At 40.4% G+C, this 23,634-nt stretch overlaps 1 protein-coding gene across 1 annotated transcript in view; it reads right to left on the bottom strand.

The window, feature by feature from the left end:
* Positions 1-23,331, bottom strand: part of LOC119617371 — a 27,064-nt gene extending 3,733 nt beyond the window's left edge. The window contains exon 1 of the mRNA XM_037977539.1: positions 23,266-23,331. Coding sequence (XP_037833467.1) covers positions 23,266-23,331 — 66 coding nt within the window. The remainder of the gene's footprint in view (positions 1-23,265) is intronic.
* Between the last annotated feature and the right edge of the window lie 303 nt (positions 23,332-23,634).

Below are 23,634 nucleotides of genomic sequence, written 5' to 3' on the forward strand. Positions count from 1 at the left end.
ACCTAACAGCCCGTATCAAAGGTCCTGGTACCCCATACTCCCGGAGCACCCCCCACAAGATTCCCCGAGGGACACGGTCGAACGCCTTCTCCAAGTCCACAAAACACATGTAGACTGGTTGGGCGAACTCAAGGACCCTGCTGAGGGTATAGAGCTGGTCCAGTGTTCCACGACCAGGACGAAAACCACATTGCTCTTCCTGAATCCGAGGTTTGACTATCCGACGGACCCTCCTCTCCAGAACGCCCGAATAGACCTTACCAGGGAGGCTTAAGAGTGTGATCCTTCTGTAGTTGGAACACATCTCCGGTCCCCCTTTTTAAATAAAGGGACCACCAGCCCGGTCTGCCAATCCAAGGGAACTGCCCCCAATGTCCACGCAATATTGCAGAGTTGCGTTAACCAACACAACCCTACAACATCCAGGGCCTTAAGGAACTCTGGACGAATTTCATCCACCCCCGGAGCCTTGCCAGTGAGGAGCTTTTTAACCACCTCGGTGACCTCAGCACCGGAGATTGGAGAGCCTGACCCAAAGCTCCCAGGCTCCGCCTCCTCAATGGAAGACGTGCCAGTAGGATTGAGGAGGTCTTCGAAGTATTCAGCCCATCGACCCACAACAACCTGAGTCGAGGTAAGAAGCACACCACCTTCACTATGAAAGCGTTGGTGCTGTACTGCTTTCCCCTCCTGAGACACCATATGGTGGACCAGAATCGCCTCGAAGCCATACGGAAGTCTTTTTCCATGGCCTCTCCGAACTCCTCCCATGCCTGGGTTTTTGCCTCAGCGACCATTCGAGCCACATGCCGCTTGGACTGCAGGTACCCGTCAGCTGCTTCTGGAGTCCCACAGGCCAAGAATGCCCGATAGAACTCCTTCTTCAGCCAGACGACATCCCTCACCGCCGGTGTCCACCACCTGGTTCTAGGGTTGCCGTCACGACAGGCACCAACCACCTTGCGGCCACAGCTCCGATAAGCCGCTTAAGAATGTTGCTGTCTCCTTTGGGAGTAGACAGTTAATGAACCCAAGCTGTCATAGTATGTTTATCAACTGTCATTCATTTATTAATTTCTCACATTGCTACTTTCACAAAATTTCACTAATCCTACACTATTTGGGTAATAGGATTCATTTCTTGGTGTCAGGTTTAGTGAGTAAGGTGGACCTAAAATGCAGACTGAGGCAGAGCTCCAACAAAAACTAATTTAGTTACTGTAACAAAACAAAAGCTGACGAGGCAGCAACTAAAGCTAAATAACAAAAACTTACAAACCAGGATTGCTAGAACACAAGGGGCGAGACATGAGGGAAACCAGACAGCACATGGGAGTGACAACCAACCAGCAAGTAAGTGTGGGAAATGACTGGGTTTTAAAGGCTGAGGAGAACGAGGGAGTGGATACAGGTGACTGATTACAGCAGTACTTGCGATGTAGGGACACCCCTAAATCTGGGCCAAAGTGTCCCTTTATGAGAGGGACAGTAAATTGTGGTGAGAAAATGAACACCAAATTTCACACTGATCTATTTTATTAGAACCCAACAACATATGTATACTGAACGTATCCGCGCAATTTGCGTCTTTCCACAAACATACTCCTGAGGAACTGCTCTACAAGACTGTCCGGCATCCAATTTCTTTAAAACTTCCACATGCTGATCCAAACTGAGAGTTTTTATTTTGCCGCCGCCACAAGTAGCCATTTCCTATCCAAGAATTTCCGGTTGCAAAAATCACGCCTGTGATATTTTTTTTTTTTTTTTTTTTTTTTGGCAGTAAGTCTCGTTACCATGATGCTTTACAGTTTGGAGGGACAAAAAATGTTACATACTGTGTCAGCTATGTAACGTTTTCCCTCTGAAAATGTTACATACTTGGGGTGTCCGTGTCCGCGTTTGACAGGTGTCCGCTAGTCAGAGGGAAAATGAATATAATAACAGTTGGTACAACGTAAAATCGTCCGTACATGACAGTTGTCCGCAAATTTAAGGGTCCGCACATCGCAGGTACTGCTGTACTAACAAGGAAGCAGGTGTGTATGGTGAGGCAGGTTGACAGAACCACTTAGGGAGAGTGAGTGATAACACAAGGAACACAGGGAGCATAACAACAAAAGAAAACATACTAAACACTGGAGAAATAAACTAAACACAGGGAACAAAAGAAACATGAAACAATAAACCCAATACAAAAACAAACCCAAGACCCCCAAATCCTGACAGTTGATGGTTCTTTTTCATTCTCTGAAATTCTTACTGGCTTTTGGTGAAATGGGAGACTGATTCATTTGATCCCACATGAGAATAGACTATCCAATTCACTGTGACAAACAGCATTAAAGAATAACCTACTTATACAAAAAACTCAAGCACAACTAGCATTAAGGGGCCTCTTCTCTTTATGATCTCTGATCTATTATCTTGCAGAAAATGTTCCCTCTGAAAAGCCATTCTGTCCTGACTAACTCTTGGTATCACCCTGGATGTGTTCATAATCCAAGCTTTCATACTAGGACTTATTTGGATTTAATAAGTAGTGATAGAATGTTTATGCTTCCATTAGGTCACATAAAAAACATGATTTATGCAGAAAATAAATTTGTTGATATGATTGTTGAATCTAATGAAATGTGAAAAATGAATGTTGCTGATTTTATGTGTGCATTTATCTAATAAGAAATCAGTCAAATGATTTAACAAATTTTATTTTATTTTTCAGTGATCAAGTCAGTGATCCAGAACATTTGAACAGGAAAAGATAAGGTCTGTTCAGGTGTCAGAGTTCCTGACCTTGTTAAAAGCCTGAATGTCTGAATAATGCTTAGACTCTTATTACTTTGATGACGGGGAGAGAGACCTTCCTTCACTTGTTATTTTTCTTCTTGGTTATATTTTTATCTGAGACAAATTGATAAAACAATCTTCATTTTGAATCTGACCTTTCATCAAATTAATCTGACAATCTGGATTTATTAACCTCCTCCTGACCGAAACTCTAAAGTGGACCATTTATTCAAAACCATCAAAGTTGTCCAAATTTGTGTGCATACAAACTGAAACACAGATTTTATTCAAACATCTTGTTCAAAACATTTTTCTGGTTCAGATCAACTTAAAACGAAAGGCTTCCTTTGTATCATAAAAGGGTTAATTCTTGCTTCAGAGTGTTATCGTTGTTAAATGAATATAACTGTTTGAATCTGCTTCAGAGAATTCAGGCTAATTACTTAAAATTAAAACTGCAATTATTCTTCCCAAATTTTAATGTTAGTTTTATTTTTGTTGTGTTAATTGTTTGTTTTTTATTTATTTTTAATTTTGTAATAAAATCTTAAAAGGTAAATTTGTGTTCTTTATTCATAACTTGTTATGATTGAAAATGCACTGTAATTAATATATTTAGCCCTCAGTTGTTAAGATTTGATAAATAATAAGGGAGAATAAATTATGTAATCTAAATATTACTGACTGATAAATTTAATTTGCTGCCCGTTTAACAATAGCTTAAAAGTAGCAAAGGGATGTAAGAGTGTTTCACCCTTTTTCTTACATCCTTCATGTTACACACAGTTTTATACTCACATTCAAGTGTTTCCTACTGTTGAATGGAATAAAAATTCAAACCAGACAGCAACTGGCTGATGCTGCTTTGAACATGATTGTCAAGGATTCTCAATCCTTTTTTTAGTCGATGAGGCTGGCTTCCAACTGTTTGCAGGCGTCCTGGACCCAACCAACATAATCCACACCAGAAAAGTTCAGAAGGAAAAGTTCAAAGAGGAAAAAGAAAAAGTAAAGAGAGAACTGGAGAAGGCTGAGTTTCACTACTGATGTGTGGACATCCATTCATGTAGATGCCTTCTTGGTCATGACTTGATCATGTCATTTTTTAAATGAACAGGTTACACTGTTCAAGGTGTTGCTGGTAGAGGGACATTTTCCATAGCATCACACAGTGAGGTGAAGAGGGCTCTGATAGGGGAGTGGGGCATTCAAAACAAGATCAGATGCCTCATCACCGATGCTGCTGCACACAAGATTTCACTTTCAAAAATATTAAAAATGAGCCACACAAAGAGCGTTGTTCATACTCTAAACCTGATTTTCAGGAAATCCATTGATCGTGTGCCCGGGCTGGAGGAGATCAGAGGCGGGGCTGGGAAGATAATAGGCTAACAGGCTATTTCAACAAAGGCTATTTCTCAATGAGTATAGATGTCATACCCATCATTGCCAAAGAGTTCCACTCAGTTAAGAGTGTCTGGGGGTTCTTTCTCCATTCTGTATGACCACCACTGGACTAAACTGAACGAGCAGAAAGTGTTGGGGTCCAAATACCTTTAAGTCTTTTTGTTTCAGGTCACAAATTCACCCATCCATTTTCTTTACCTGCCTTTTCTTTCTCGGGTTACGGGGGAGCTGGTGCCTATCACAGGGCCTAACAAGACAACGGACTAATCAGACAAACAATAATTCAAACTTTCACTCACATCTACAGACAATTTAAGTCAACAGTCAACCTAACATGCATGGTTTTGGTCTGTGGGAAGCAACCAGAGAACCTACACATGCATGGGGAACACACAAACTCCACATAGAAAGACCTCAGGCAGAAGGCAAACCTGTGACCTTGATGTGAGGTGACAGCTCTAACCACTGCTCACCATGCTGCCCTTAGGTCAGTTAGATTGCCAAAATTATTTCTATTTGCTAAATACCCAAATAATGAGACAGATTTTTCTTTTCATGAGTTTTTTATCACTTTTTTCAATCACAAGATGTGTTTGAGAAAAACCTAAATATGACATTTCAAATTTAATGTCATAAACATTTCTTTCAAATCTTAACATGTTCCTCTAAATACTGAGTCTGTGGGATCTGCTGGACAACCATGTGATGGAGAGGTAACGCCACTGCAGATGGCACAGTGGGAGTCCAGAGGGACATGGCAGATTCTTTACTTCGCTGGATGGGGCTTCCACTCCACTTCTTTACTCACATATTCATGTGAGCTCCTTACATTCAGTCCATAAACGCATGGAGGCAGGGACCTCACAACACAAGCATATTCACAAGCTACTATTACATTGTTTTCTATATTATAATATACAGTGCCTTTTTTATCTATAATATTTACAAATGTCAAGAAGTTGCAAGCAAAGGGAGATGACACCCCTTAAACAAAGAACTTTTGTTCATCAAAATGAAATGAATGAAATACACATCACACCATTTTTTCACCCAAACATGTACATGTTCAAAGCGCCACAATAGTAGCCTGATAACAGATAGAATTGCCCCATGATTATTCAACAGAAGCTGTATATAGTATAGAGTATAGTATAGAGTAAGGCATCAGATGGCGGTCAGAGCTGATCTTGTAATTTGACTCTGGTAATGTGACTCAGGTGAGGTGCTGGAACAGAACGTGAGTTGGAATCAGGAAGTGTCGTGCTGCAATACAGCCTGCCCACAGCTCCACCTAGAGAAAAAGGGATGAAGAAAAAGCAAAGGGAGAGCGACAGCCTGGGACAGGCTGAAATCCTGACATTTTCTTCTTCTGTATGTTTTTTGGCACTTACCTCCACATCCTTTGTGCTACTTTGACTGTTCAAACACCAAAAGGTTTAGGTCATTCAGGAAATGTGTGCTATGACTTTAGGTACTTCTAACTTTTATACATTTTAAAATAAAAGATAAATGTAAAATTTTTTAGCCATAACAATTAAATTTAAATTTCTTCAAATCCTTCAAAAACTCTGTGTTCATTGGAAACTAACTATTAGAACTAGGTTTAGATTGAACTCTTAATTCAGACATTATTATGGTAACAAGACTCTCACCAGTTGATTCAGCTTTTTAATATATTCTACCATGTTCCTTAAATCAGTTTAAGTTTAATGACATTTTGGCCTGTTTGGGCATCCAGAGCATGTGTTATCACAATTCACATGATACATGATACTTGGCAGAAGTACCTGTGGCAAAATACTGAGGATGACTAGTTGAAGTGATGATTATTATTATTATTATTATTATTATTATTATTATTATTATTATTATTATTAATAATAATAATAATAATAATAATAATAATATGTTTACAAAATTAACATTAAGTCAATTTTTTTACAGAATCGCTGATTTTAGACAGCCAAGACAACGACATAGCTCAAACATCTACCGTGGTTGGGTGTTAAAATAATTCAAACTGCCCCCCAAAAGAATATCTATAAATCAATAATAACTCAAACAAACTAAATCTATGGGACCTAAAGTGCCATAAAACTCAAATAAACAAAATTAAATCAATAATGTAATAACTCTGAGAGGCAACAACTACAAGGGGCTCAGGTGTCAAAAGTCAAAAACCTAAAGGGAACTCAAGCTTAATAAAAAATATATCTAACTATTTATTCAGTGCTCCAGTCTCATAAAAGTCAGCCAGAATGCCAGGGACTTTGTTGGAATATAACATGCTTGTGAAAAGCTTATACACAAACCAAACAACTTTGCAGTGAATTTATGTGACAAATCATATTAAACTTATCCAGTGAACAACTATTTTTTGTTCTTCAATTGAGGTTTTGACAAAACAAACACCAGGTTTCATACACATTTTCAAAGAAAATGTTTTGAATTAAGGGGCACAGCAGTTATTACTGTCGCTTCCCAGAGAGAAGGTTGCAGGATCATCTCCCAGCCAGTAGAGTTTAATGTTCTTCCTGTTCAAGTGTGAGTTTTTTCCAGAAACTCTAGTTTCCTCCCACAGACCAAAAACATGCATGTTAGATTAACTGGTAACTCTAAATTGTCCCTAGGTGTGAGTTAGAGTGGTTGTTTGTCTCTATGTGTACCTGTCTCTTTCTACGTCCTGCAGCCATCTGCGTGGAGCAAGTGTGCAGAAAACACTTCCTGTGCTGCAGTGACAGCCATTTCCTGCAAACTACTGCTAACAAATGATTCAAACTAATACGGACTCTGAACATAACACTATTATAAATCCTCAAAGGAATGACTAAAAAGGGTTAGATTATATATGCTAAAATGCTGTTCTTCTTATGATTAAAATACTGTTCACCTCGACAGCTCGTAGATGCCATGTCATTCTTTAAATCTTGACTTCATCAGCTGACCACTTCAGACGTGACTCAGAGCCATCACCATAACTCTCTTAGATGACCTTCGGGTTAGCTGTTGACCTCAACTGGTTCTCAGTTGACTCTCAGGTTCTGCCGCCTTTACACGGGCCTAATCAGTAACATGTCACTTGCACGACATTGTCTCCAAGAGAAGAAGATGCTCTTTTCTTATCTGGTGATAAAAAACAATGTTAGGTTTGTGTATATTTTAAGCTGATGCAAATTAATAAAACAATATTCATTTCTAATCTGACCGCTCCTGGTTAATCTGACAATCTGGCAGATTTATTAATATTCTTTTGAACAAAATTATAAAGTGAACTGTTTACTCAAAACCATCTAAACTGTCTAAATTCTTGTTCATTCTGAACCTAGATTCTAATCTCAAAACATCCTGCTCAAAAGAGTCCCATATTTTAAATAAACCTATAATCAGCATCATCCTTGCTTCAGAGTATTGTTCTTGTTTAACCATTGTTAAATGAATGTAACTGTTTAAGTAAAGTTCAGCCAATTTAGAGTAATTACCTGGTGCCAAAATTCAGAATATTATTCCTACATTTTGACTGTTAATTTTGCATTTGATGTATTTTATATTTTGTAATAAAATCCTAAAAACCTAATTTGTTTTCTTATATTAGTAATATGTCATGAATGAGAATTCCCCATAATTAATGAATTCAGCCCATAAGTGTTAAAATCTGATAAACAAAAAGGTTGAATAAATCAAGTAATATAAATATTGTTGATTGATACATTTGATTTGTGCCCCTTTAACAAGATCTGAAAACAATAGCAAAGTAATTATCACCCTTCTTACATCCTTCTTGTTACACTCTCTACTCTGTTTATATTTTTAATTATTTCTATCATTTAAATGTATTTATATCATTAATATCCGTTTCCAACCCCCACAGAAACTACACCTGGACCAATCCTTCTGTGTCTGTCTCTTTCCTGTCCTGTCTGTTTGGTGAGTGAGGCGAATCCAATGTGCAGACTCATACTCAGAGGAGCTCAAAGAAAAAAAAAAATTATTTATTTAAAAAAACAAAAGTAACAAAAACAAAAGCTGATGTGGCAGCAACTAAAAACGTATAACATCCATGGTTGGAAGGAACGAGACACAAAACATGAGGATAACAAGAGAGCACATGGGAGTGACAATGAACCAGCAAGTAAGTGTGGAAAATGCCCAGGCTTTAAAGGCTGAGGATCACAAGGGAGTGGAGACAGGTGACTGATTAGTAACGCAGGACAGGTGTGGGTGGCAGCGGCAGGTTGATGAGTACTGAGCGGAGGAAAGTGAATGATGGCAAGAACACTAAGGACACAAGGAGCAAAAACTGAACAAAGACTTATGACATAAAACTAAACAAGAAATAATTCAGAATTATAGAAACACAAAACAATAACCCCAATACAAAAGAAACTTAAAGAATAACTCAAACAAAACCCAAATCCTTACACTGTCCTCTCAACGCCTGGCTAGTCAACGCAGATGGCCTCTCGTCCTGAATCTTTCCACTGTTACCAATGTGCTGCTCAGGATGAGAGATAGCAACAAAGTGATGATTCAGTGCAATCTTCTGGCTTTCTTAGATAGATAACCTTTCCCCTTATTGACATTTCATAATGTATTCTATCTGAATGTATTGTGTTATAATTTGATTAAATTGGTTGTAAAATTAATAAATTTTAATGTAGATCCATTTAGAACTGAATTCAGACTTGTTATTTTTGTTGTTAGTGCCTTGGGACAACCTTTGCTGTGAAATGTCTAAATAAATGAACATAATTGTTACCTAGACTGTATATAGTAATCGGAAGAAATTCATGCAGTTCACAGTGGGCTGGGATCTATCTCTACAACCTCAGATAACTGAGCTGCAGTGTAGATGTTCGCATTAAAAAGGAAATATACTATAGGTTTGATCACACCCCAGGGCACAGTGCATCAGGAAGAAGAGAAACAGAGACAAGTGGGCAGATGAATCTGTTCCCGCTCACTCTCTTCCTAAAAGCTCCATCACGCAGGCCAGCCTCATGATGGAAACCTTCTAAAATGGTGCCAGGACCCTTCCATCCCATGAGATGGAAACAGCAATGAGTAGGAGGAAGAACGGGGAGTCTGAAGTGAAGTGTTGCTGGTAGTCCCTAAAGCTTAGAGTTTAAAGAAGAAAGGCACTTTGATTTTTTTTTTTTTTTGGAGGGGATGCCACCCTGAGCAGAATAAAAGCTGTATTCCAAATGAAAGTGTTTACTGCAGGGTCTGGAACATCCTCAAAAAAATGTATGAGATGTGAGCGAGGAAAAGCTGGATGTGGAATGTCTTTGTGTAAAAAGTGTCTGATGAGCTAAGTTCAAAGAGGCACGGCTGGGTGGGCTGCAAATACCACAGGAAAAATGAGTTTAAAGAGTCAACACAACAAAATGTTGCTCCTCCATGGTTTAGTTCCCTCAAAGCTCTGCTGGTCAGCACACTTCTTTTCCCTCAGTAGCAGACACTCATTGACTTGACGTGCTGATCAGGTGGACTGATACACTCCTAGCCTCGACACTGTTGGCATGTACAGTCTATCTATGTTCAGCACACATACATTTGCAAAGAAATACTACTGACCATTGATAAGTATTAGAACATCACATCAAAGTTACCTAGATTTCCCCTTTAAATGTGTAATAGACGTCTCCCTTATATCACTTTCAAAACATAAAAAAATAACTCAGTTTCGTAATTCTCTTTGTAGTTAAACTTTTTTTTTTTTAACTAAATGCCAAGTTGCTGTGCATTATCGTCAATCTTTTCCTCTGTAATGAATCTGTTTATTGTTGTTTAGACTTTTGAATCTTGTAGCTGGGTGGTCCTACAGACACCATTACTACATCACATCCCTGAGCTGTAAAGCCAGCTTACCTTTTCATCTGCCGACTGTTACAGCTCTGTTACTGCCTCGCTTGGTGGCACACAGGAGCATCAGCGGTTGGCTTTGTGTTGTCTCGGCCCATTCACAAAGCACACTGCCGGAAGGTGTCCAAGTGTTTTGTGAAGGTGCCTTTCGCAAGGATCACCTCCGGATTTGATTGTTGCAGGTAACTTAAGTCCAACTGTAAATCACTGAAGCATCTACACCTCATTCATCAGCTCCACTCAGTGACATACAGTAAATTTGACACGTGAAGAGGCCGAATCTGACAGACATCTTAATATTTAAAACGCACTATATGACTGTATTCAATCATAAATATATTTTTACTGACAAAACAGTCTGAATGTTGTGAATTAACCAGATTGTTCAAGGCAATCTACAAAGGTCTACTGTGACTTTTGATTCTATTTCCATGTGTAGCTTAAAGAGTTTTTTGGGGTTTTTTTAAGTTAAAGAGAGTCTGCCTGAGTCTGTGTGCACATGTCTTAAGCATAATGTATTCACTTCAAAGCTCTGTTTTTTATTATTATGTTTCATATTAAATAATCAAAAAAAAAACATTTATCACTAGTGCCTGGGAGGTTTGGGTGTAAAAACTTTGTTTGCTGTTATATAAAATCTTTCATTTTACCAGTCACATCAAAACAAACATATGATACAGTGCACATCACTTTCTCACTCCTTTAGCTAGTTTTGGTCTAATATTATACACACAAGAACAGCAGAAAAAGAAATAGGCTGTGGTATCACAGGCACCCCCATGAGACAGAAGAGGATTACTGTAAGCTTTGCTTTCTCAGCGTCTGTTTATATCAGATCAATAAGATTAAATATGTGATAAATATACGTGAAAAACATGAGCACTTTTGTAGAAAAATATGATCTATAATGCAAGTGTCTACAAACATTTTATTGGTCACAAAGGGTGAGAAATGCAAAAGAATGTTAATGTTAGTGGCTGGGGTTTGAGAGGACAGGAAAAGCACCGCCAAATCCAAAAAGATTGGTTCAGGTGTAGTTCCTATAGAAAGAAAAACACAAGGTAGTGACAACAATAACTGCATGTATAAACATGGAGCTTAAAGTGAGCAAAGGCTACAGCAAACTGAGGAAATGTGGTAAGTTTGTCTTTCAGCAGTCTAATCCTATAACAAGGAGGTGTCCAAATCTGGTTTTGGAGCCTGCCAGGTCTGACCGGCATCCTCCCCCACCAACGGAGCCAACTCACCACCAGGTAGTGGTCACTTGACAGCTCCGCCCCTCTCTTCACCCGAGTGTCCAAAACATGCAGCTGCAGATCAGATGAAACGACAACAAAGTCGATCCTTGAACTGCGACCTAGGGTGTCCCGGTGCCAAGAGCACATATGGACACCCTTATGTTTGAACATGGTGTTCGTTATGGACAATCCATGACGAGCACAGTAGTCCAACAACAGAACACCGTTCGGGTTCAGATCAGGGGGGCCATTCCTCCCAACCACACCCCTCCAGGTCTCACTGTCATTGCCCACGTGAGCGTTGAAGTCCCCCAGCAACAAGGGAGTCCCCAGGAGGGGAACTCTCCAGTAACCCCTCCAAGGACTCCAAAAAGGGTGGGTAATCTGAACTGCTGTTCGGCGCATAAGCGCAAACAACAGTCAGGACCCGTCCCCCCACACGTAGGCGGAGGGAGGCTACCCTCTCGTTCACCGGGGTAAACCCCAACATATAAGCACCAACATGGGGGGCAGCAAGTATGACCACTTCTGCTTGGCGCCTCTCATCTGCAGAAACCTATTATTAAAAATAATTGTCATTTAAACCAGGCATGTCAAAGCAGAGAAACATCTAAAACATGCAAGATAGTGACCCTCCAGGACCAGGATTGGACACTAGTGTTATAGCAGCACAACCAAGGAATAGCTCAAGAAACCCAAGCCAACCCTAACTATAAGATTGATCAAAAAGGAAATGCTTAAAATTAGTCATAAAAGCAGACAGGGTGTAAGCCTCATGGATGGCCATCTGACCAGCTGGGGTTTGAGAGGACAGAAAGCAGACACAGACAAACAGAAGAACTGGTCCAGTAGTGGTTTCTATAAGAAGAAATGCACATGGTAATGAATTACATGTACAAACATGGTGTACAGAGAGACAGCAGCAGTCAGTTTATCCTCCAGCAGTCTAATCCTATAGCATCGTAACTAAGGGATAGCTCAGGAAACCCAAGCCAACGCTACCTATAGGATTTATTAAAAAGGAAAGTTTAAGCCTGGTCTTAAAAGTAAACAGGGTGTCAGCCTCACAGACAGAAACTTGAAGTTGGTTCAACAAGAGAGGAGCCTGATCACTGAAAGCGCTGCCTCCTGTTCTACTTTTGGAAGCTCTAGGAACCACAAGCACCAGCAGTCTGTGGCGAAGTGCTCTGTCAGTGCTCTACAACGTGCTAATTCAGTGAATCGTAAATAAATTCATTTTAAACACAAATTAAATATTGAACAAATTTTATTATTTACTTTATTTTACTTTTGTGAGACACTCCCTTACCTGCCTCCCCTGAACACACATCACTGGATGCTTTGCATCTAGAGTCATTATTATTTGCACACCTCATGAAAGTTCTGGTCACCTAAGACAACCCACACCAATGGAGGATCATCGTAGTGTAGCTTCATTTAAAGCTAATCTTTTCCACTTGGTGCTGAGGTTGAATTTGTGCTTACACACACACACATGAATGACCCTCCAACTGTGGTGTTCTTTGGCAGTTGTATTTAACCTCCCCGTCCTGACTTTCCATTCCATTAAACTTGATCAGTTCATTAAGAAAATGAAGCGTGGGCGCCTAATGAGGACTTTGTAACGAGGGAGATCAAACGGCCTCCTTCAGCTCAGTGTTTAATCAGCAGAAACAGGAAACTGGAAGCTCACAAACACATGAGCAAAGAGATAAACACTCATGAAACTCTAGTGATTTTTGTTGTTGTTGTTGTTGTTTGTTCATTTTTTAACCAAACATGTCTAAATTTCACAACTAATCTGTCCTTTTCTGTCAGTTTCACCTGCCACCAAAAGGCAAAAGCAGACTGATGTTTATGATCATGTCTGTGTGTGTCTGCAGATGTCTGTTAAGAAAATATCTCATGAACCACTGGACAAATTGTAATGAAACTTGAACAAAGTAATTATTGAATGTACATCTACACCTGATTAACCTTTGGAGCTAAACATATTCAACACATACTGCAAATGTTTCTCATTGCATGACATCTTTTCTTAAAACTTTGGCATTAACCGTTGGAATCAACCCTGTTTGTCTGTTAGCAAAATATCTCATGAACACTGGATGGAAATTTTAATAAAGCTCTGAGAAAGTGGTCATTGGATCTATATCTATAACTGAATGACATTCAGGGTTAATTCAATTCAGCATGGCTGCCATAGCAAATCAATCTAAATAAGACCTTAGATTAAACCTCTGTAATGAAAGTTAGTAGTCAATAGGCATTCCTCCAGGTAATGCCAGGCCTTTATTAATAAGAGATTTTTCTTTTGTTTGCACTAATGTGCACAAGCACATGTATTGTATGTAGGTCTGCAGGACAAATGAAGAAATCTCACAAAACACACAGAAAATGTTTTCTGTGTTTTGTGAGATTGCAGATGTTTCAGTTTGATTAGCATCTGTTTTTTAAATAATTTTATGTCGTATTTTACGTTAATCAAACGCAACATTTTAGGGTGCATTCACACCAGCCCTGTTTAGTTCGCCTTAATCGAACTCTAGTTCATTTACCTCGAAAGTCTGGTTCGTTTGGGGAGGCGTGAATGTGCAATCAAACTCTGATGCCAACCAAAAAAGCGAACTCTGGTCTGCCTAAAAACCTAGGTCTCAGTTCCGTTGAAGTGAAATCCGGCGCGGTTTGAATGCATATGTGAATGCAAGCGGACCGGAGACTGCTCCAAAAGCAGGAAGCAGACTTCAGCACAGGGCCTTCTGGGTAAATACAACCAAAACAAACGTGTGTTTCTACCACTAATGGCAAAAATGACTCGTGGTAAGACGTGGAATGAAGAGGAGGTACCACAGACAAAACAGAAATCATAAAATTTGACACCACTCCATTTTTGTTTACTTTTCCAGAAGAAGGAAGTTGCGCTCAGTGTCTTCAGAGGTTTGTGTGTTGTTTCCTTCAGTAGCTCTTGGTGCAGCATCACCACAGGCGAGGGGGGGAACAGGTAGCTCAAAGGGTTTGGCTCGATTGACTCAGTGCAGTGTGAATGAGAACCACACTGGATAAAAAAATAGAATAAATGTTGCAATTTTGGTCCCCAATTGAACCGGGTCTAACCGAACCGGACTATCAGAAGTGAATACAGCCTTAAACTCGTAGCAAAAGGAGAAAGTAAACGTTTTAGGAATCAGGTAATGTTCTTGGTGCAAGCATCCATCTGGATTATTACTACAGGTGTTTAAAGGATCCACTTTGGTCCATTAGTGAGATTCAGAAGAATAATGAACTCAAGTGAGGCAAACTTTGTGTGCACGTTCAGCATAATCCATCTTTTATTTCATTTCTTCTTGTTTTTTCCAGCCGCTTGGTTTGATAAACAGCCTCTTGTGAAAAATTCTGAGGAGGGGGTTTGGTGTGGGAGTTAAACCCACACCCACACACACATGCACGGACAGCACAAGAAAAAAAGCGAGAGTTCTCATCTTATAAACAGGAATAAGTCTGAAGGCTCATATTTCATTAAGTCCTTATTACGGGGCTTTGTCTTAGATGCTGCGATGTGCTGTAATCTGTAAGCCATTACAGGTGGCTAAAAATAACCAGGTTAACACGCACAGCTGCCAAGCCAACCGGCAAAATTTTAATAACGGTCATGTAACTGCCGCAACAATCAAATTTAATAGGCCTGATCTATGGCAACACCACTTTGCCCCTCAGTGCAGTTTGCATAAAGAAAATGACAGCAAACCTAATAACAGTGGCATATTTGTTCCTTTTACATATTTAATTCATAAGGTGTTGTTTTGTGTTCAGCTCAGTAGCAGTGAATTATCTGCTGGGAGAGAAACAAACAGGAAGAGGTACAAAGAAAGGTGACTTTCAGGAACAGAGTAGGGCATGAAAAGTACTGCAGAGTCACTTTTCTTATGTTCATGCACCTTAAAAAGGTTTTCATACATCAAACAATAGCAACAACATGTCTCTGAGCCTCAAATAAACCTTGACTTTATGAAGGCAATTACCTCATAACAGAAGGTTTTTCTGAACGAACAATAGAAACTGGTTTCAGAACAAAGAGATGTCACTACGTTTAGAGGAAAAGGTAAAAATACCAAACAAACAGACACAAAGAGTCATTCAAACCCACCTTGGTAATGGTAAATTTCATTTAATTATATAATAATAGGAAAAGGATTGTTTATCCAAGCGCTTTCATTTTACTGGATATATATATATATATTTTAAATATATATACACACACTGTTTGTCTTATAGTCTTGAGCAATGGTTGTGTCAACCAGTAGCTGGTGCTTGGTTCTTCTGGTGTTGGTGCCAATTCCCTTTTGTGCCTCACTCAGGTATTTTTTCTTTGTGCCTTCATTCTTCTTAGCTACTATGATGCCTGACAGGAACTCCCATGTTTTACAGAGTTAGGCGATTGGCCACTAGTTGGATGGTATTACCTATTTCTGGGTGGGGTTATTATCAGGACTGTCATCTTCCTGAAAGATCTACTACAAAGATAGTACAATACCCACTCACCTGAAGAGTTACACTCAAGAAGCAGAAGCCAGGAGAATAAACAGGGGTATTCTCCACCGCACCATCCAAAATGTACTCACAATGGCAGAATAATAACTTGAGTGAAGATCCACCTAGAGCTGAGACTGAGCAATACTAGAGAAGCATATGAGAAAGGGTGGCCTCACACAACAGTAGCACTGGTGGTGCGGGTCGAGATGGCACCAATGTTTATGGCCTGTTGTTTGTCACTCTCAACTGTGTTTGTATTTCTGCTGTTTTATTTAGTGTCATACGGAATGTCTGTAATGCTTGTTCAGTTTCACATCAATGGACAAGACATCTTGCCCCAGTCTTCTCTGAAATACCAGCTTTCCTCTGCGGAGCACCTTTGTGTCACAGTTCCTCTGTTCCTGGCCTCAGTAATTTTCCACAGCCCTCCTGTTCCTGCCACGCCTCCTGGACTCTTGCCACAGCAATCAAGTAATCACGTCCACCTGTTTCTGGCACTACTTAGGCTCACCCTCAACACCAAGTCAGTGCCAGATTATTGAACGGTTCGCCTAGTAGATGGCCAACATTTCTCCAAAGCTCATGCCTGATTCCTCGTTCCTGACCTTTTACCTGCTCCTCGACCTATGACCCTTGCCTGCTCGTTGCCTATTACTTCTGCTGATTCGGACCCCTGGCTCTCGATCTCGTTTCTGCTCTCTGGACAACGCTCTTTGGTTTGTATCACTTTGGATTTGGATTCTGCTCTCTGCTCTCCCGGCTTTGACCCTTCGCCTGTCACTGGACTCTCCTCTAAGCCCGCTCCCCGTACCCAAAGGCCTCCCCTTTCTCTGCCCACCACCCACGGTGGTCTTACCTGCCTGGAGGTCTCTCCAGCTGCACAAAGAGCGTGCTAATCCGAGAGCTAGCGTCTCTCATAACCAGACAGTTACAATAAAATCCTTAAAACTTTGTCTGTGTCTGCCTGTTCTGAATCCTTGCCCACCGATAGTGCCTTGTCACTTTGATAGAGGAAGTGTCACAGACGTTAAGGAATACGCAGTGGGAAGTTAGAGAAGCTGAAGCCCAGCTTGGCTTGTTCCTCCAAGGACACCATAGCTCTGTATGGTTCTGGTCATCACCTTTTAGCTTTTTAATGTTTCCACTACTGACTCCTAGTTTGTTCCTGTTATAGGCCTGGATCAGGCAGCTCTATCTCTACCTGTTCTAGCAAGGAGCGAATCTTCAGAACTTGTGGCCTCTGGTGTGTGCCCCCCTTGCTACTGCTGTCAGGTCCTATCAGGATGGGGATGGTGAACGTTGGGTCGATAACAAACAAGGCTTTTATCCTTAGGGACTTCTTCCCCACTCATGGGTTGGACTTCCTCTGTATAACCAAGACCTGGATGTCTCTCTGTGAAAAGGTATTTTGGTGGAATTATTGCCATCTTTCTGCTTCTTTTATTTCCTTGCATCTTCAGATCAAACTTTAACTGGGAACAGCTGTCCACTCCTGTTTCTTACTCCAGCTTTGAACTGAGTCTTTTTGAACTAGCTCACTCTCTTGTGCTGCTGTGCACAGGGGGTAATCATCCTCTAAAGTTTAACAAAGACATTTTAAGTGAATTTTCTGATCTCTGGGTTGAACTTACACTAAGGTTTGACCTAGTTTTAATTATTATGGATTTTAATATTCGTTTTTGTTGTGTTGAGAAGCCTTTCGTGAAGGACTTTTTAGATTTGGTGGACTCTTAATTTAATTCAATCTGTAAATGGTCCCTCTCAGGAATGTGGGCACACATTGGATCTGGTTTGATCACAAGGTTTATCTGTTCTTAATCTGGAAATTGGTGATGCTATGTGATCAGACCATATGCCTGTATTTTTTGACTTTGTTCCTCTCTGTCAGCCCTCTTAATCATGCACTCCTGCTTGGTGCATCCATGCTATAAAGAAATCTTGCATGTAATGGGATGCAACAACCTATTATTACTTGAATAGACACAAAAAACACATTTGCTCAAAAACTTTCCATCTGACAACCCTCACCTGTCACTGTCCTATTTGGCTCTCTAAACACTTTGTGTTTGTTGTTCCCCTTTGAACTTTTGATGAGTGCGTTGCTGCATCAGATTCTGGTTTTGTTTCTAAATCCAATAGGACCAGGACCCTCCAATGGACTGGCAGTCTGCACAATGACAGTTGTAATGCTCCTGCCCACACGTGACCCTGCACAAGCTAAAACCAGGAAGAACTAAGTAAAGTTGGTCAATGAAGACACGGGAAATGTTTCCCATGAAATCTGTTTCTGCGAAATAAAAGGGCAAACTAATTAAAAATGATAAATTTAAGTTTATGTTGCCTTTTGGAAAAGAGTCCATACACCTCTCTCACTTCTCCATCCACATTAAAAAGAAACACACCTTTCTCTGCCGAGCTGTTCCATGACCTGTGCTTCTCTTCAACCTGTATTTCATTTCAGGAGGGTTTTATTCCAGGGTCCATGTGTGCATGTCTGCAGTAGGCACAGCCTACACTTGTAAAATAATCAGCTGCTGCTTGTGAAGGCCAAACTTTAAATGTTCTTCTCAGGGGGAATCTAAGTGTTAAACAGCAACACAACCCTGGATGATTGCATCCACCCTCTTCAGCATAACCCTGTGCACACTTACACAGGCTATTACTCTCCTCCCTTGACACTCGCTGACAGAAAGTCGCCCCCACTTCTTTCCCCAGCACAAAAGAATCTACGCAGCACCTTCAAATGGATCTTCAAAGCTTGTGCACATTGATTTGAGCTGCTTTTTCTCCTGCTGGCCCCCGCAGGTCTGTGCAGCAGAGGAGCACAAGGAGGGAGCAACAGAATGAATCAAAGATAGATCCAGAGATGTGAAGAGAGGAGAGGTGATGGGTTAAGTACAGCAAACACCAGAAATACACTGCAGTGAGGAGCAGCATTGAGGGAGGTGTGGTAATCTCAGCAGAGGGGAAGGCAGGATGAAATGAGGTCAGGAAGGAGGAAAAAAAGCGAGAGAACAGCGACATGTAAGTTCACCCCCTGCCCATGTGGCTTCCATCCAGAGCTTTTACAACTCTCAGCATTTGCCTGAAGATGTGAAGCAGAAAATGCGGGGCGATTATAAAACTGATCTAAGTCTGAGAGTGGATCCATCTTTGACTTTGATGTGGGGAGACGTCGGGGTCACATCAGGTCTCCAGAAGAACCAATTCAGTCAAAGTGCCCCCTCCAGAGAAGACAGGGCAGGAAAGTTCAGGACACTTTAAACTTAAGTTCAACTTACTTGACTGAGAAATGAAAACTCAAATGTTCTGAAACTGTAAATAATATCTACACCGAGTTAGAGAAATATTCTGCTTCTCCATTTCTTACATGTTTTTCAGGATGAATGGCGCATGAAGTACAGATGGGCAACAATATAAATATCATTGCTAAATGTAATCCAATGAATATTGTCTTTTCTTAGTACAATATTTTTTTTATTGTGGGCAGCAAAAGTAGGATTCGACAACAAGTAAATTTAATAAAAAATAAAATAAATAAAATAAAAATGTAATCCACAGGCCTTGTGTCAAACTTAAAAGTTTGATCAACTCTAGAAAGTAATCTTAAAAGAAAATATTACTACAGAATAACACAAAAACTAACATTGAACATTTGCTTCAATTAACTTAACCCAGACTTAATGCTCAATTGCTCAGTAGGAGCTTGTTTTTTTCCTTTTTATTGGTACTAGTCACTGTTGCAATAAGACTTTGTCCAAAATAATAAAGCCACGACCAGCTGAGATTCCTAACTGATAATTATTGTTTGTGGTGGTGCAGCCTTCTCTCTGTGATCCACCTCCTTTCCTCTGTGTGCTCTTGCTGGGCTGTGATCATCAGGAAAAGAAGTTGTTTCAAGTTATTTTTACTGCAGTTTCCATCTTTCAAAAATATTGTGTGCTGTAATAATAAGGGTTAGATGTTGACCACGTGAAGCTCCTAATATAAGCCTGGTTGCATAGATCTGGTGTATATCTTGTAACTCCTTTATTTAAATCAGATGTGATCCCAAATCAGTGACTTTGTTTTCTTTTTAGCTACAAATAGCCTACTTCCACAGATGTACAGAGAGTGGGAATCCCCGCCTCCNCCCCCACACACACACACACACACGCACACCTTCCCCCCAAAAAATTAAAATGAAATAAAAAACTTTTAAAGACACCTGCATGAATTTACCTTCAATTGTCAGTTGTTGGACTGAAGGTGGCCAATAAAAAATCTTAGCCAAATCCCACAACCTGATAAATGTGGGTTTTAATGTAAACTGATAAAAATGACTAATGAAAATAATCACACTACTGAGTTATTGTGCATTGATCTGAAAACTTTGTTTTTGTTCATTTCAATAATTTAATCTTAATATTCAATTTTGCTTTTTTCAATATATTTTTTCTTAAAAAAGGCAGTTATTGATCTTTGCTGCATGTCTCTGTCTCAGTTTCTTGGTGTATGGATGCTGGAGCTCTTTAAAGATTGTTTGTTATTTTTGTTTTGGAACCAAGAACAGAACAAAAACCTCAGCGTGGAGAAATGTTACACAAGACATCAGCGTTGTAATTTTAGAGCAAATGCCACATCAGAGGATAAAAAATGACTGGATTATAATCACAGAGGATCTGAGTTGTTGGAGGTTGAACACACAGAGCTACATGGAGATGTTCAGGAATCAGAGACAAACGTACAGATGGAGCCATGTGTCGACTGAATTCTAAAACAACTAAAAAGAAAAAGGTTGCCTATTCTCAAAATCACAGAATAAGTACTTCAAATCCTAGTTCTCTCACAGTTTAATGTTCAAGCTCTTCCAACATCAGCAGAGTAGTAACTTGATGCACAATTATGACACCACCAAAACAAACTAAGGGGTTATTGTAAAACTTAATGATAAAAATCTCAAATTGTTAAGGATGCCAGTGGATGAGCACTGAAGCACCTGCATTACTATTTGCCCATAATTGTTCTGTTTTAGTCACGTTTTTCAATTTGCTGCTCCTCCAACAGCTTTGGAAAAACCTATACAAAAAATATATACAGTATATTAATGTGCAACTCAGTCAGTAACAACTTTTGGCCACAGTACAAATCAGACAGAACTTGCAAGAAAATACCAAACATTTCCCCATAGACAACAATGGAGTTTTGGTGAAACCCAGTCTTCTTTGAAACTCTGTAGCTCAGACATACTTGGCAGTAGAGACATTATTTAATGTTGAAACAGGTGACAGAAAGTTGGACTTCACATGACTGAACTGGTATTTTCATATATTTAATAGTTCTCTAGTTTTGGCTCCTCTACTGCCCCCCTGTAAAATCCAGAATAGAATTTTAAAAACTTCCTTCTGACATACAAAGCTCTCAACAACCAAGCTCCATCTTATATTAGAGATCTTATTGTTCCATATTTTCCTAACAGAGCACTTCACTCTCAGACGGCAGGTTTACTTGTGGTTCATAGGGTTTCTAAAAGTAGAACGGGAGGCAGAGCTTTCAGTTCTCAGGCTCCTCTCTTGTTGAACCAACTTCCAATTTCTGTCTGTGAGGCTGACACCCTGTCTACTTTTAAGACTAGGTTTAAGACATTCTTTTTTGATAAATCCTACAGTTAGGGTTGGCTTGGGTTTCCTGAGCTATTCCTTAGTTATGCTGCTATAGGCTTAGACTGCTGGAGGACAAATTAAACACATTTCGTCCCTCTGCTGCTGTCTTTACTTGCTCTTCTCTCCATGTTTGTAAGTATTTCTGTTATGACCATATGTATTTCTTCCCACGGAAACTATACCTGGACCAGTCATTCTATGTTTGTCTGTGTCTCTTTCCTGTCCTCTCAAACCCCAGCTGGTCGAAGCAGGTGGCTGCTCATCCTGAGTCTGGTTCTGGTTCTGCAGGAGATTTCTTCCTGTTTAAAGGGAGACGGTACTTTCTACTCTGCTGTCGCCAATGTGGGGGGATGGGGGATTTCAATGTGAAGATTCAAGACAATCTGTTGGCTTATTTAGATAACTTTTACTAATTGGCATTTTATAATCTGTGAATCTGTTTGAATAGTGCCCTTTGACAACTTTGTTAGTGAATTGGCGCTATAAAAGATAAATTGAACTAAATTTGAATTTTCAACTCTTTTTTTTTTCACCTGTATAAACTTTACATCCTTTTTGCAAAACAAATATTCTAACTGCCACAGTCTCTACACAGGTTATACATCAAAACTTAGACAACATTTTGTCTTCTTTCACCCAGTGTGTCTCTCACTGCTATGGGACTTTTGTTTGTTTTGTTTTGGGGGTTTTTGTTTGTCAACCCCCCCAAAAGTGCAGAGCATAAACACCAAAATTCTCATTGACTTCAATTGTACCTGAGCTCAGAATTTGCTCTTCCAAACTGGGACTGAAGGGTATTTTTTAACTTGTCATATCTTCTACATAAAACTCTGTAGAAACATGAAAAGTGTGTGTGATGACCAGATGCTGCTGACACTTGCAGTTCAAGAAACTTCATTTCAACTTTTAGTCTGGTTATGCCTGTCTTTTTAGAAGTGCTTTGAGGGAGGAGCAGACACAGCTCTGTGGTTACCATGGAAACCCAAAAGATGCCCTAGCAGCAGCGTTACTATTTCTTGATCTCGGTTCTCTTTGCACTTCTTATGACAAAAGGAAGTCCCACATTACTACTGGGCTTCAGAGAAGAAAGCTGATGAAAGAACGTGTCACTGCTGAATGTACCGCACATCTACAACTGATAGCTGACATCTACAACCTGATTCACAGCCAACTGACATTCAAAAAAGAAAAACACAAAAAGGCTATAATTCAGTTGACTTTACAGATATTGGCATAAAGTTTTTTGTGGTAGTAGCTGAGACCGGTGCCCAACACTTTCTGAGCAATAACAGATTGTGCAAGATATGTTTAAAGTTTAACCATCAACAATTTAGAGTCAACTCTCAGCAAAATATCTCATGAACTACTGGACTGCAATTACTGTTGCAGCTGTTTTCCATCAGGGTGGGGCTGATTGTTCAGCAGCTGCTGCTGATCCCAGCTGATGACCTGCAGGACTTAAGGCTGAGCTGAACCACCAGTCTTTGTTGGAGTGTTGAACTCTCTTGACTCATTTGGTTGTCCTGTTCAGACTTTCCAAAGAATCCTATAGGAACTGTCTGTAAGCTCTACTCCTGAGAGCTTCTCCTGTTAACAATAAAATATTGACTCAGCCTCCTTGTCTGCTTGTGTCACCTGCCTGCCTGCTGCACCTCGGCAACACTTACCCTTCCTGGACACCTTCCTCAGAAATCTCCATCCATCCATCCATTTTCTTTACCCGCTTCTCCATTCCGGGTCGCGGTCCTCAGAAACCTGTTAAAGAAAAAAAAAAAGTAAGAAATCAAAATCCGAACCTTTTTGCTCCTGTCCCAGTGCCTGTACTGGTTCAGCAGGGGCTGGGGTTTGGGATTTGGGGCCATGTCCTAGAGTGGTGGGTCCCTGCTGAGTGGTCTATGACTCCTGGGGATGTTGGCTAGGCTGGGTCCTAGGGGGTTGTGCTGGGCTCTGGTGGGCGTCCCAACCCCCTCTAGACCTCTCGGGAGGATAGCTATTTGCCCTTCTGCCTTGGTCCTTCTGGGCTCTGGCTGCTGCAGTAAACTGGTGACTGCCCAGTGTATTAGGGGCTCTGGGGGGGGCTGTCCTGCTTGGTGCTAGGCGGTTTCTCTGCTGGGGGCTGGTCTGGGTGCCAGGCCATTGGGATGTTGGGTCCCGGGCTTTGCCTG

The sequence above is a fragment of the Kryptolebias marmoratus genome, linkage group LG9 (assembly GCF_001649575.2).
Source record: "Kryptolebias marmoratus isolate JLee-2015 linkage group LG9, ASM164957v2, whole genome shotgun sequence".
Classification (NCBI taxonomy): Eukaryota; Metazoa; Chordata; class Actinopteri; order Cyprinodontiformes; family Rivulidae; genus Kryptolebias; species Kryptolebias marmoratus.